The 14,623-nt window shown below is 62.7% G+C and overlaps 3 protein-coding genes across 3 annotated transcripts; 2 read left to right on the forward strand and 1 right to left on the reverse strand.

Annotated features, from left to right (window-relative positions):
* The first annotated feature begins 7 nt into the window (after positions 1 to 7).
* ARF3 (ARF GTPase 3) lies at positions 8 to 4,015 on the forward strand. The gene is made up of 5 exons (XM_084223560.1): positions 8 to 75; positions 862 to 1,041; positions 1,154 to 1,264; positions 1,351 to 1,475; positions 3,033 to 4,015. Exons 2-5 carry the CDS (start codon positions 894 to 896, stop codon positions 3,192 to 3,194), a joined length of 546 nt encoding a protein of 181 aa, XP_084079686.1. The 5' UTR covers positions 8 to 75; positions 862 to 893; the 3' UTR covers positions 3,195 to 4,015.
* A 1,985-nt stretch (positions 4,016 to 6,000) lies between these two features.
* Positions 6,001 to 8,076, forward strand: FKBP11 (FKBP prolyl isomerase 11). The gene is made up of 6 exons (XM_084223704.1): positions 6,001 to 6,148; positions 6,587 to 6,652; positions 7,408 to 7,495; positions 7,586 to 7,619; positions 7,711 to 7,781; positions 7,852 to 8,076. The coding sequence occupies exons 1-6, from the start codon at positions 6,026 to 6,028 to the stop codon at positions 8,067 to 8,069; spliced, it is 600 nt and encodes a 199-aa protein (XP_084079830.1). The 5' UTR covers positions 6,001 to 6,025; the 3' UTR covers positions 8,070 to 8,076.
* A 333-nt stretch (positions 8,077 to 8,409) lies between these two features.
* Positions 8,410 to 14,147, reverse strand: DRC2 (dynein regulatory complex subunit 2; the record flags this gene model as incomplete). The annotated part of the gene is made up of 8 exons (XM_084223480.1): positions 8,410 to 8,634; positions 8,754 to 8,906; positions 8,991 to 9,209; positions 9,620 to 9,817; positions 9,898 to 10,036; positions 11,188 to 11,357; positions 13,673 to 13,840; positions 14,022 to 14,147. The coding sequence occupies 8 exons, from the start codon at positions 14,145 to 14,147 to the stop codon at positions 8,410 to 8,412; spliced, it is 1,398 nt and encodes a 465-aa protein (XP_084079606.1).
* Between the last annotated feature and the right edge of the window lie 476 nt (positions 14,148 to 14,623).

Genomic DNA, 14,623 nt, shown 5'->3' on the forward strand with positions numbered 1-14,623 from the left:
TCGGGGCCTCCGCTTCCGGCGGCGGGAGCGGTGCAGAGTCAGCGGCGGCGGGGGCGGAACCGGCACCGGCACCAGGTGCGGGGGGCCGCACCGCTCGGGGATGCGGGGCGCGGGCATCGCCGTGGGGTGTGCGGGGCTACGCGGGGGGGTCGGCACCGCACCGGCGCGGGGGGGCCACAGCGCGTGCCGGAGTGCCCGGTGCGGCGGGGGCGCGGAACCCCGGCGGGTAGGGGTCGTACCGGGGGGCGGGGGGGAGATGCGGTGCGGCGCGGCGCGGCGGGCGGGGGCGGGGGGCGATGCGCAAGGGGGGGGCGGCGCAGTGCGGGGTGGAAAGGCGGGGGTTTGGGGGCGCGCTGCCATGGGGGGGTGGTGAAGAGGGGGAGCGGTGAATTCGGGGGTCCCGGGGGCGCGGGGGCTGCACACGCTGGGGGGGAAGGGGCGCGCTGCGGTGGGAGGGGGGGGGTGGTGGGGGCCTCCTCCGGCAAGGCTGCGGTGATGGGGGCATCGTGCGGAGGAGGGGTCGGGTCCGGGGGGGCTCTGCTCCCCTCGAGGAGGGCGACAGCCCTGCCTCAATTTCCCCCAGTGCAGCCCCCTGGGCTGTCCTTCTGCACGGTGCAGCGGGGGGCGGCTCAGCATCCCCATCTTTGTAGCCCCCCATACCGAGCTGCACACAGAGACACCCCCATGCAATGCACAGCCCCCTCCCCAGCCCCTTGCCTGAGGTCCCCCAAGCCCTGCATCCCCCCAGGACATGAGGATCCCCGATTCCTGCGCCCCCCTCCCTCCCCAAGCACGGGGGACCCCTCAGCTCCACCCCTGCAGATTTCAGGGCCTCCCCCAGCCTGCCCCATGCCCCCGCAGGATCCGGCCTCGGAGCCAGCGCCGCCGTCACCATGGGCAACATCTTCGGGAACCTGCTGAAGAGCCTGATTGGGAAGAAGGAGATGCGGATCCTGATGGTGGGGCTGGACGCTGCTGGGAAGACCACCATCCTCTACAAGCTCAAACTGGGGGAGATCGTCACCACCATCCCCACCATCGGTGGGTGGGCTTGTGGGGGGGCACTGAGCAGAGACTGCTCCCCATCTGGGCTCCTTTGAAGGGGCTGGTGGCTGCCTGTGCCTCAGTTTCCCTCCACTGTCGCTCCCCGCAGGGTTCAACGTCGAGACAGTGGAGTACAAGAACATCAGCTTCACCGTGTGGGATGTGGGTGGGCAGGACAAGATCCGGCCCCTCTGGAGGCATTACTTCCAAAACACCCAGGGTAGGTGTCTCAGGGGACAGCGTGGGGGGACTCGGGGAGCAGGGTTGGCCACGGGAACCCCTGATGGTGCCCTCTGCTCTGGCCAGGGCTGATCTTCGTGGTGGACAGCAACGACCGGGAGCGGGTGAACGAGGCGCGGGAGGAGCTGATGCGGATGCTGGCGGAGGATGAGCTGAGGGACGCCGTCCTCCTCGTCTTCGCCAACAAGCAGGTGGGTCTGGGGGTGGGGAGAGCCTTGTGGTGGGACTGAGACATCCCTGGGGTGTCAGGGCAGCTGTCTGGTGTAGGACGTGCTGTGGCATCAAGGCTGGTGTCAAAGAGGTTGTGTGACAGAGCCACGTCCATGCCTGTGGCAGCAGGGATGGTGGTGGCCCCCAGAGCCATCCCCTGGCCCCAGGGATGGTGGTGGCCCTTGGAGCCATCCCCGTGGCACCAGGAATGGTGTTGGCCGTTGGAGCCATTCCTGTGGCACCAGGGAGGGTGATGGCCCCCAGAGCCATTCCTGTGGCACCAGGGATGGTGGTGCCCCTTGGAGCCATCCCTGTGGCAGCAGGGATGGTGGTGGCCCCCAGAGCCATCCCCTGGCCCCAGGGATGGTGGTGGCCCTTGGAGCCATCCTGTGGCCCCAGGGATGGTGGTGGCCCTTGGAGCCATCCTGTGGCACCAGGGATGGTGGTGGCCCTTGGAGCCATTCCTGTGGCACCAGGGATGGTGGTGGCCCCCAGGGCCATTCCTGTGGCACCAGGGAGGGTGGTGGCCCTTGGAGCCATCCCTGTGGCACCAGGGATGGTGGTGGCCCTTGGGGCCATCCCTGTGGCACCAGGGATGGTAGTGCCCTTGGAGCCATCCCTGTGGCATCAGGGATGGTGGTGCCCCTTGGAGCCATCCCCTGGCCCCAGGGATGATGATGCCCCTTGGAGCCATTCCTGTGGCAGCAGGGATGGTGGTGGCCCCCGGGGCCATTCCTGTGGCACCAGGGATGGTGGTGGCCCTTGGAGCCATCCCTGTGGCCCCAGGGATGGTGGTGGCCCTTGGAGCCACCCCTGTGGCCCCAGGGATGGTGGTGGCCCTTGGAGCCAACCCTGTGGCCCCAGGGATGGTGGTGGCCCTTGGAGCCATCCCTGTGGCCCCAGGGATGGTGTTGGCCGTGGGAGCCATCCCTGTGGCACCAGGGATGGTGGTGGCCCTTGGAGCCATCCCCTGGCCCCAGGGATGGTGGTGGCCCTTGGAGCCATCCCTGTGGCACCAGGGATGGTGTTGGCCATTGGAGCCAACCCTGTGGCACCAGGGATGGTGGTGGCCCCCAGAGCCATCCCCTGGCACCAGGGATGGTGGTGGCCCTTGGAGCCATCCCCTGGCCCCAGGGATGGTGGTGGCCCTTGGAGCCATCCCTGTGGCACCAGGGATGGTGGTGGCCCTTGGAGCCATCCCTGTGGCCCCAGGGATGGTGGTGGCCCTTGGAGCCATCCCCTGGCCCCAGGGATGGTGCTGGCTGTTGGAGCCATCCCTGTGGCACCAGGGATGGTGTTGGCCATTGGAGCCAACCCTGTGGCCCCAGGGATGGTGGTGGCCCCCGGGGCCATCCCTGTGCCACCAGGGCTGGTCTTTAACACAGCTCTGGCCATCCCTGTGGTGCCAAGACTGATGTCTCCCATCCCCATGGCACATTCCCACTCCTCCCTGTAGCATCAGGGCTAATGATGGTCCCCTGTGGCAGAGTTGTGCCCACTGCCATGGTATCCCCTGTGACCTCCCTTGTGTGCTGCAGGACCTGCCCAATGCCATGAACGCAGCAGAGATCACGGACAAGCTGGGGCTGCACTCCCTGCGCCACCGTAACTGGTACATCCAGGCCACCTGTGCCACCAGCGGGGACGGGCTCTACGAGGGCCTCGACTGGCTTGCCAACCAGCTCAAGAACAAGAAGTGAGAGGGGGTCCCCCTGTGCCCCCCCTGGGCCGTGCCAGGGCCCCCCCCGGCCGCCCCCTCCCTGCCCCGGTTGGGTTTTGCTTTCTTCTGGCACCGGTTGCTGTGGGGTTTTTTCGCCTTTTTTTGGGGTCCCCCTGGTTCCCCTCGGATCTCGTGTGTGCGTGCGTGGAATTAGAGCTCTATATAACGCCCAGGGGGGCAGGGGCAGAGCCCCGGGAGGGTGGGATGGGGGCTGGGGGGAGAGCCACCTCAGCACTGCCCTGCCTGGGGGGGCCGGGGACACCCCGTCCCCATGCATGTCCCTGCACCCCTCGCCTTCCTCTGGACCAAATGTGGGGGCAGCAGGGCCGTGGGGGGGATTTGGGACTATACACTTCCCCCTCCCTCCCAGCACCCCCTCCCGGCCCCGTGTGCCCCCCCCCGGGCATTCCACACGTCCCCGGCCCCCCCCATGTCACTTCGAGGCAGGTCTCCTTCCCGCAGCGTGACCCTCGCAGAGTGGGGGGGGACACAGGGCTGCCAGGACCTCTGCGGTCCCCCTGGCCGTGCCCCCCACCTCACCCTGGCCACCTGCCCCCCTCCTCCCCCCATGCCAGCATAGTGATTGTATGTCCCTGCCCCTCACGGACGGACAGTGTCCCCCCCACCCCGTACTGTGCCCCCCACGCCCTCCCCAGCACCGTATTTATACCCCTGGTCTGTGCTTGGTGTGACGTGTCGCTGCGGCTCTGCCCTGTCCAGGGACGTGTGTTCTCAGCCCCCACCCCTCCTCCCCCAGCCCCCCCCCGAGCCTGAGACGGTGGGTGACCTCCCCTGACCCCCCCTGACCCCCCCCTTGGATATTAAACATGTTTTATGTAGCTCTGCCCCTCGTCTCTTCTTCCGCAGCCCCCCCAGTGTGGGGGTCCCGCGGAGGGGACGGTGATGGACAGCCCTGGGCTGCCTTTAATTAGAAAGAGCTTAACGGGGAGAGGGGGGGTGAGGTGGGGCTGGCAGGGGGTGAGGGGGGCTCCCCCCCTTCCCAGGCTCATCTTCAGGGGAATATTGGATGAAATGGTAAATCCCATTAGTGCTAATCCCAGCTGGGGCGTGGGGATGGTGCCAGTGCTGGGATGGGCGCGAGTGGGGCTTGGCCCCCCCCTCCTGTCACCCCTTCCCCATGTCACCTCCCCCGCATGGGTTAAGGGGGAGCTGAGTGGCATTTGGGGCCAGCACTGCCATCCCATCCCCGTGTCCTCTCTGGGCTGGTGGCTGGGGGGCTGTTGGCCATGTCTGTGTCATTGGGGGGCTTTGGTGGGGGCTCCCTGTTGGCTGGGAGAGCTGCAGAAGCAGCACCAGGGCCCAGAACGGGGTGACCAGGGCCCAGCACCCCAGAATGGGGTGACCAGAACCAGCACCAGAGCCCAGAATGGGGGTGACCAGGGCTCCCCCAGTCGGTTGGGGGCCATGGAGGTGACACGGGGGTGCTCCAGTGCAGGTGACCAGGGCTCCCCAGTGGGTTAGGGACCATGGAGGTGACATGGGGGTGCTCCAGTGCAGGTGACATGGGGGTGCTCCAGTGCAGGTGACCAGGGCTCCCCCAGTGGGTTGGGGGCCATGGAGGTGACATGGGGGTGCTCCAATGCAGGTGACCAGGGCTCCCCAGTGGGTTGGGGGCCATGGAGGTGACATGGGGGTGCTCCAGTGCAGGTGACCGATGCCCCACAGTGGCCTGGGGGCCATGGAGATGATACTGGGGAGCCGCACTGGAGGTGACCGGGACTCTGGGAGCTCCACCGCGGGGTTCGGTGTGGATGACCGGGGCTCTCCGGTGGGCGGGAGCAGCAGAGCCGGCACCGACGCGTTCCCACCGGCTGGACCGACGGCTTTGTGTGGCGAGGGCTGACCCGACGGCCCTAATCCCATTAGCGCCCCGGGCCCAGCCGCCAGCCCGGCTTCCCCACCTCTCGGCAACCGAGGCTGGTATGTGGGTGCGCCGGTGGGGCCGGCGTGCCGATGCCGTCGTCCGGGAGCTGCACCCGGCGTCAACGTCGTCACCGTCCTGGAGCAGCACCGGGGCCGGTGACACCAATGAGGCCAGCCCTGCTGGCACGGGGTCGGGGATCCCGACTGCCCACCGTGTGCCGGTGTGACCCCGCCGGACCGGGGGGATTCCCCGTGTCCCCAGCTCTGTCCTGAGGGCTAGGTGTCCCCAAGGACGGGGCTTCTGGGGCGGGTTCCGTCCCACCGGGCTCCAGCCGGCCCGCGGGCCCCCAGCCCGGGCTCGGAGCTCGGCTCCCCTCGTCCTGCACGGCCGGGGCTGGAAGAGCTGCAGAGGTGCCAGGAGAAGGAATGACCTGGACCCGTGGGGTGCTGCAGAAGGGGTCTGGACCCGGGGAGGGTCCTGGGCCCCGGTGGGTGCCGGTTTCCCCGGGCTGTGCTGCCGCCTGCTGGCACCGGCGGCGCCTGGACACCGGGGGCTGCACCCAACCGGCGCCTGGGACGCGTTCCCCGGCCCGGACCCCCGCCCAGACCCTCCGGTTTGACCCCCCTCTGACCCTCACCCGGAGCCCCCGCTCGGTGCGGGCCGAAGCCGCCGGGACTGTCCGCGGGCAGGGGCGGGCTCCGGTGCCCGCCGGGCTCGCCACGGAGCGCAGGCGGCCGCGTGGCACCGGGCACCGGGGCAGCGGCCGGTCCTGAGCATCCTTCTGTCCCCCAGCTCCGCTGGGGCCCGCGGGAGGTGCCGGTGCCCGTCCCGGGGCCGGTCTCGGTGTGGGGGCGGTCCCGGGGGCGGGGCCCGAGGTGGGGGGCGGTCCCGGTCCCGGTCCCCGTTCCTCCGCCGCCAGCCCGGCCATGCCGTTCCCCGTCGCGCTGCTCTTCTTGGCACTCCTGCTGCCGCCGCCGCCGCTCTCCCGCGCCGCCGAGAGCGAAACCGAAACCGGAACCGGCGCCCGGGAGCTACGGCTGGAAACGATCGTGAGCCCGGGGGGGACGGGGGAACCGGGGCGGCGCGGGAGGCACCAGGGACCCACGCGGCCCCGTTGGGCAGGCTGAGACCGGGGTGGGACCGGCGGGACCGGCGGGGCACAGGGCAGCGGCGGGACACAGGGCACCGGTGGGATCGTGCCGCTCGGGGGGCACCGGGGAGCCCGGCCTGGGCACGGGGCGGGGGAGAACGCACCGGGAGGCCCGGGCTGCGGCGGGAGGGAGCCACAGGGCACCGGGAGGACCGGGCTGCGATGGGAGGGCAGCGGGAGGACCGGGCTGTTGCGGAGGAAGGCGGCGCACCGAGAACCGGGGGCCCGGCTGGGAGTTCGGCTCTCGGAGCGCTCGGGGGACCCGTGGGCGCGGGGGCTGCGCGGAGCCCGAGGGGAGGGGGCCCCGTCCCGGCTCCCCGTGACCTCCCCGTTGCAGGTGCCCCCCCCCGAGGGCTGCACGGAGCTGTCGGCGCCGGGGGACACGGTGCACATCCACTACACGGTGCGGGCGGGCGGGCGGCGGGAGGAACACGTCAGCACTGCGCTCCGGCGGGCGGGGCGGGGGGCACCGGCATCGGCAACGCCGGGGGGGCCTCGGCCGGTACCGGGGCGGTACCGGGGGTGGTACCGGGGGTGGTACCAGGGTGGGAAATGGGGCGGTACCGGGGTGGGCTATGGGATGGTACCGTGGTGGAACCGGAGTGGGTATGAGGGCTGGACAAGGGGATGGTGCCATGGTGCCACTGAGACTGGCATGGGGACAGCCCCAGGATGGGCTCTGGGTGGCACCTGGAGTGGCAAAGGGGTGACACGGGCTGGGACAGCCCCAGGATGGGCATGGCTGGCGCTGGGATTAGCCCGAGGATTATTTTGGGATGGCCCTGGCCCTGGGACCAGAGTGACCCAGAGTGTACTGGGACTGGGATCAGCACAGGGTGGCACAGGGAAGGCACAGGGACTGGGATCAGCACAGGGTGGCACAGGGACTGGGATCAGCACAGGGTGGCACAGGGACTGGGATCAGCACTGGGGTGGCACTGGGGTGCACAGGGACTGGGATCAGCACGGGGTGGCACAGGGATGGTACAGGGACTGGGATCAGCACAGGGGTGGCACTGGGGTGCACAGGGACTGGGATCAGCACTGGGGTGCACAGGGACTGGGATCAGCACCAGAGCAGCACTGGGAACACGCTGGCAGCCACATAAGTGCCACCCAGGGGTCACCAGGCAGTGACTGTGGCCGTGCCACCCACAGGGCAGCCTGGAGGATGGCCGGATCATCGACTCCTCACTGAGCCGGGACCCCCTGCAGGTGGAGCTGGGCAAGCACCAAGTCATTCCTGGTGAGTGAGGGGCTCAGGGGGAGCGGGGTTGGGGGGATCACCAGGGTAACCCCAACCAGCCCCACTCACCCTCACCCCACTCTGTTCCAGGTCTGGAGCAGAGTCTGCTGGACATGTGTGTGGGGTAGGTGCAGATGGGGGACACGGGGGTGGGCAGTGTCCCTCCCCAGTGTCCCCACCACAATTTGTGGCACCAACACTCTCCCTTGTGGCAGGGAGAAGCGCAGAGCCATCATCCCCCCTCACTTAGCCTATGGCAAGCGGGGCTCCCCCCCAACCATCCCAGGTGAGCGCAGCCCTCGGGGTCCCTGTGGGGTCTCTGTGGGGTCCCCACTCAGGCTGTGCCCCCCTTGCAGGTGATGCTGTGCTGCGCTTCGAGGTGGAGCTGGTGGGGCTGTCCCGGGCCAGTTACTGGCAGAAGGTGGTGAACGAGGTGGTGCCCCTGCTGTGCCTGGGGCTGGTGCCAGCACTGCTGGGGCTCATTGGGTTCCACCTGTACCGCAAGGCCAGCAGCCCCAAGCTCTCCAAGAAAAAGCAGAAGGAGGAGAAGAGGAACAAAGCCAAAAAGAAATAAAACCTTCCTCTCGGCATCTGTGGCTGCTCTTCCTGAGACAGTGATGGGCACAGAGCAGTGGGAAGGGGCTGTGCCTGCCCCAGGGCCTTGATGGGTCATGTCAGAGCTGAGCAGGAGGTGACAGACTCAATGAATCCCAGAAATAAGAGCCTGGAGCACATTTTCCGGCAGTTTTGCTCTTTTAAGGCATATCAGTCCCTGAGCCCCCAAACACCAGGCAGGTCTGCCAGGGAGCCTCAGCTGGAGCTGGTGGAGCCAGGAAAGGGGTCCTGGTCGTTGACCCCTCCCCAAAAGCTCTTGGGTGCAGCATGCCCAGTGTCCCTGAGCGTGGCTCCCTCCCTCATTTCTGGGGATAAGGCTTTTGCTTGGTGGCCAGGAGGGGGTGAGCATCTTTGGGCACTTGCTGGTTGACTGTAGCCCCCGCCAGGTACTGCTGGAGGAGCTTCCTTAGCTCCTGGTTCCTGTCTGCCAGGGCTGCCCGTGCCCTTTCCAGCCCCTTCTCCTCCAGCTTGGCCTTGTTGAACCTCTGCCAGAACCTCTCCAGCCCCATGTAGTCCTTCATGACCTGGGGGAAGGCAGCAGGGAGACTTTGGGGTCTCCATCCTGCCCCAAGCACCAGCTGGGGAACCCCAAGGGCTGAATCACAGCCCTTGTTCCCCGAGGATTGTGGTGGTGCCTCCTCACCCGTGCCAGGGGCTCCATGGCCGTCTCCTCCTGGACCCTGCGGACTTTTTGCTGCTCCATCTCGCTCAGCGAGGAGGGGTAGAACGGCAGCACCTTCTCCTCTTCTGTCTCCAGCCTGCGGCACAACTCAGCCAGGCGTAGGAGGCGCTTAGCCTGGGGGGGGGACAGCGGGATGGGCAGGTGGGGACAGCAGGACACAGGACACGGGGACATCCCCATCAGCACCGCCCAACTCACCCTCTCCACCAGCTGCTGCAGCACCTTGAGGGTGGCACTGCACTGGCAGCTGAGTGTGACCAGGTGCGTGTGAGCCACGGCGCTGGCCTGGGTGATCTGAGCCCGGAGCTTGTGGAGTTTCTGGAGGGCGTGTTCCCGATCGCCCCGGATGCGCTGCGTTTGCTCCTCGCTCCTGCGCAGGTGAGCCACGATCTGGCCCCTAGTGGTCGTAACCATGTCCTGGTGGAACAGCAGGTTGGCTCTTGGGGAAAATTCCTTCTTGGAAAGGGTGGCCCAGCTTTGGGATGGGCTGTTCAGTGGTGGGAGTGCTCAAAACCCACGTGGATGTGGCCCCTGGGGACATGGTTTAGTGGTGGCCCTGGCAGTGCTGAGAGAACAGCTGGACTTGATGGTCTTAGAGACTTTTCCAGCCTCAATAATTCCATGATTCCCTGGCTCAGGCACTGCTCCACAAACTCTTGGGGGGCCCCTGCTTAGCCCGGCCTGGTGTCACCTCCTTGCCAGTGCCAGGTTGGACTTGATGGGTCTCAGAGGCTTTTCCAACCTCAACAATTCCATGATTCCATGGGAAAATGAGTGGGGAATGCGGGTGACCCCACTCCCACAACCACCCAGCACCCCGCCAAAACCTGCAGCCTCTCCAGCTTCTTTTCCTGGGCGTTAATCTCGGTGGAAGTCTTCTCACACTTCCTCTTCAGCTCCTCAAACTCCACCTTCTTCTTCTCCGTGGCCTGGGCGTAGTTCCTCCGCGCTGTCTGGATCTGCTCCCACAGCCCCTCCAGCCTGGCCCCCAGCTGCAGCCGGCTGTACTGCTGATCCTGCCAGCACTGGGGGGACACACAGCTCACACCCCAAACCTCCCCTGCCGTCCCTGCCAGCCCCTCCGTGCTCCCTTGTGCCCCCTTGCCTTGTTTTTGATGTCGTCCCGGGCGCTCTGGAAGTTCAGCAAGGCCTCCTGCTCGCTCCTGGCGTGCTCCTGCTCCGTGGCCAGCGCCATGTCCTGCAGGACCCGGCTCTCCCAGTCCCGCTGCTCCAGCATGGCCTTCCTGTGGGGACACAAGGCAGGGCAAAGGGGTTTCCTCCGTGACAAAGACGCTGCTGGGCTCCCCGTGGCACCAGGGGAGGCTCAGCTCCATTCCAGGAGAGCCCATGGGTGCCACTGCTGCTCCATTCCCCTTCTCCCCCTGTGCTGTGTTGTGATTTCAGGGTTTACCTCAGAGCCTCGGGACCCTCCCAGGTGTGTCACTCACCTCTCCTTTCCCCTCCCAGCACTGTCAATCCTGACATTCCAGAGTGATTGGCAGGTTCAAAGGATGCCCTCCCCCCCTGGGGGGGCACTGGGCCATCCAGCTGTCCTCTGTCCCTTGAGACCTCCCCTCCTGTCCCTGGCTGGTGGCTCCCTGCCCCTTCCCTGCCCTCTCCCGGGGTTAAAGGAGCAGCACCCACGGGGTCAGGAGTTCTGCTGGAGCTGCTGTGGGTTCAGAATAAAGCTCTGGATCCAAACCCTCCATCAGAACCCACTCCTTTCCTTCCCCATCACCTTAAAGCCTCTCCAGCAGAAGGAAACCTGAAGAGCAGCCCCTGATACAGGGGGAAGCTCCATCCCACCACCCCACTACCCCCAGAGCTCCTGCACGCCTGCCTGGCCTTGTCTCCACGTGCCCAGCTGTCACAGACACGTTTCATTAAAAAATCCTTTCGTTAGGATCTTTTCTCCTGAAAAGCCGAGAGGCCTCAGAAATGAAATTTAAACAATGATTATCTGCTGCTGTGGAATGCAACAGGTGCATCTTTAATTGGTTTCATGTGGTTGTTTTTAATTAAGGGCTAATCACTGTCTAGCTGTCTCAGACTCTCTAGGCAGTCACAAGATTTTATTATCATTCTATTCTTTTCTCTTGCTTGCAAGCCTTCTGATGAAATCTTTTATTCTTTTAGTATAGTTTTAATATATCATTCTCTTGTAATATAACATATCATAAAATAATAAATCAGCCTTCTGGAACAAGCAGTCAAGATTCTCCTCTCCTCCCTCATCCTGGAACCCCTGTGAACACCACCACACCCAGCTGCAACACCCAGCCAGCCAAAAGCATCTCTGGGGTGAAAACACCACAATTGCTGCAATTTGGTTCAGCACCGAGGGCCAGACAAGCTCAATATTGATAATTATTCCAATCCCCCTGAAATTCCACACCTCTCAGCCTCAAACTCGGCCTTCAGGGCGCCCACCTGGGCACTAAAGCCCTGCTCCAGGTAGCCCAGGCGGCAGTGCTGGAGCTGCAGCAGTTGGTCTGTGAGGTCCAGGTGGCTGCTCAGGGCTCGGTTCTGCTGCTCCTCTGCTTCCTTCAGCTCCGTCACCAGCGCCTGGGGAGGTTTTTGGGGGGTCATGTGTGTCCCCTGGCACCCCCTTCTGTCACTGACATGTTTTATGAAAAATCCTTCTCTTAGGATCTTTTCTCCTGAGGCCTCAGAGGAAAGGAAAAACAAAAATGATCTGCTGCTGTGGAATGCAACAGGTGCATCTGTGATTGGTCTCATGTGGTTGTTTCTAATTAATGGCTAATCACAGTCTAGCTGTCTCTGACTCTCTAGTCAATCACAAGATTTTATGATCATTCCATTCTTTCCTTTCCTTGCTAGCCTTCTGATGAAATCCTTTCTTCTATTCTTTTAGTATAAGTTTAATATAATATATATATAATAAAATAATAAATCAGCCTTCTGGAACATGGAGTCAAGATTCTCATCTCTTCCCTCATCCTGGGACCCCTGTGAACCCCATCACCCCCCTCCCCACCCTGCCAGCCCCAGAGTTGGGGTATTCAGGTGCCCTCTGAACAGAGAGAAGCAAAGGATGTTCATGGTTTCAACTCCAAACAGCTGAATTTCAGGAGAAGGTAAAGAGCTTCTGGCTGAGAGGATTTCTAAATAGTTATTAATGATTTTCTTTAGCAGCTCTCTGTTTCAGGATTCTGCAGGTCTGTTTCAGACCACCAGGAAGGACCAGGGATGTCATCCACCAGGGATGTCAAAGAGCAACATCTGCAGGGAATGCCCTTCCCCTGAAACTGAGACAAGCAAAGGATGTTCATGGTTTCAACTCCAAACAGCTGAATTTCAGGAGAAGGTAAAGAGCTTCTGGCTGAGTGGATTTCTAGTTATTAATGATTTTCTTTAGCACCTCTCTGTTTCAGGATTCTGCAGGTCTGTTTCAGAATCAGGAAGGACCAGGAATGTCAAAGAGCAACATCTCCAGGGAATGCCCTTCCCCTGAAACTGAGACAAGCAAAGGATGTTCATGGTTTCAACTCCAAACAGCTGAGTTTCAGGAGAAGGTAAAGAGCTTCTGGCTGAGTGGATTTCTAAATAGTTATTAATGATTTCCTTTAGCACCTCTCTGTTTCAGGATTTTGCAGGTCTGTTTCAGACCACCAGGGATGTCAAAGAGCAACATCTCCAGGGAATGCACCTTCCCCTGAAACTGAGACAAGCAAAGGATGTTCATGGTTTCAACTCCAAACAGCTGAATTTCAGGAGAAGGTAAAGAGCTACTGGCTGAGTGGATTTCTAAATAGTTATTAATGATTTTCTTTAGCACCTCTCTGTTTCAGGATTCTGCAGGTCTGTTTCAGACCACCTGATGTCTGGGATGTCATCCACCAGGGATGTCAAAGAGCAACATCTCCAGGGAATGCACCTTCTCCTCAAACTGAGACAAGCAAAGGATGTTCATGGTTTCAACTCCAAACAGCTGAATTTCAGGAGAAGGTAAAGAGCTTCTGGCTGAGTGGATTTCTAAATAGTTATTAATGATTTTCTTTAGCAGCTCTCTGTTTCAGGATTCTGCAGGTCTGTTTCAGAACCAGGAAGGACCAGGAATGTCAAAGAGCAACATCTCCAGGGAATGCCCCTTCTCCTGAAACTGAGACAAGCAAAGGATGTTCATGGTTTCAACTCCAAACAGCTGAATTTCAGGAGAAGGTAAAGAGCTTCTGGCTGAGTGGATTTCTAAATAGTTATTAATGATTTTCTTTAGCAGCTCTCTGTTTCAGGATTCTGCAGGTCTGTTTCAGACCACCAGGAAGGACCAGGAATGTCATCCACCAGGGATGTCAAAGAGCAACATCTCCAGGGAATGCCCCTTCTCCTCAAACTGAGACAAGCAAAGGATGTTCATGGTTTCAACTCCAAACAGCTGAGTTTCAGGAGAAGGTAAAGAGCTACTGGCTGAGTGGATTTCTAGTTATTAATGATTTCCTTTAGCACCTCTCTGTTTCAGGATTTTGCAGGTGTGTTTCAGAACCAGGAAGGACCAGGAATGTCAAAGAGCAACATCTCCAGGGAATGCCCCTTCTCCTGAAACTGAGACAAGCAAAGGATGTTCATGGTTTCAACTCCAAACAGCTGAATTTCAGGAGAAGGTAAAGAGCTTCTGGCTGAGTGGATTTCTAAATAGTTATTAATGATTTTCTTTAGCAGCTCTCTGTTTCAGGATTCTGCAGGTCTGTTTCAGACCACCAGGAAGGACCAGGAATGTCATCCACCAGGGATGTCAAAGAGCAACATCTCCAGGGAATGCACCTTCCCCTGAAACTGTCTGGACTTGGAACAATGAACATTCTTTGCTTGTCTCACAGCTTCTCTGTGTCCAGAGGGCCCTGGAGAGCGCACAGAGTCACCTCAATGGTGGCATCCTTGCAGTCCATGACCCGTGCGAAGGTCTGGCTGAGGATCTCGATGTCCTGGCGCAGCTCCTTGTCCTTGGTCTTGCGCTGGGCCTCGCGCCACAGCGTGTGCACCTTGTGGACGCCCCACCTGCTGCTCTGCTCCTCCCGGGTCAGCTTCAGCTGTGGAGGGGCCGTGGGAGGTGGGAAAGGGGCAGGAGTGGGTTTGGGGGTGCAGCAGAACAGAGGCAGCCCCAGCCCTGGTGGGGAGGATGGGGAAAGTGCTAGGGAAATGTGCTGGGGAAAAGGGGATTGGGGGCTTAGAGGGGTGGGGATCAGGGGAGGCTGCAGTGGGGTCCCAAACCTGCAGGAAACGAGTGAGCAGCTCCCTCTTGGCTTTGGCCTGCTCCTCCTCAAGCAGCGCTTGTCTCTGCAGCAGCAGCAGCTCGGCCTCGGCCGACGTGGGGACAGCGAGACGAGGCCTCGCCATGGCTGGAGGAGGGGACACGGCGGGAGGGGTCGGGGTGTGCGTGGTGGCCCCTCCACTGCCCCCCACCAAAGCCCGTTCCCCCTGCCCAGCCCCCCACACTATGGGGTACCCCACACCCCATAACCTTCTCCCCACCCCCATCTCCCTCCCCAGGCTCCCCCAGGCCCGTTTCCTTGCCCCTCCACTTAGGAGCACCCCCCAGACCCCACCAACCCCTTCTCGCCCCCTCTCCCCATCCAGTGACCCCCCAGACCCGTTCCCCGCTCCCTCCCCAGGCCCCAAGGCCCCTTTCCCGCTGCCCATCCCCATCTCCAGAGCCCTCCCAGCTCACCCGCCTCCCTCCCACGCTCCTCCAGTGCCCACCGCCCCTTGCCATTGGGGTCTCCCTCCCCCCCTTTGGGGTCCCGGTACCGGCCCCGGTACCGGCCCGGCTCGCGCGTCCCTCCGGTCTCCCGGCAACGGCCGCCGGGGGGGCG

The sequence above is a fragment of the Fringilla coelebs genome, assembly GCF_963513975.1.
Source record: "Fringilla coelebs genome assembly, chromosome: 30".
In the NCBI taxonomy this organism is placed as follows: Eukaryota; Metazoa; Chordata; class Aves; order Passeriformes; family Fringillidae; genus Fringilla; species Fringilla coelebs.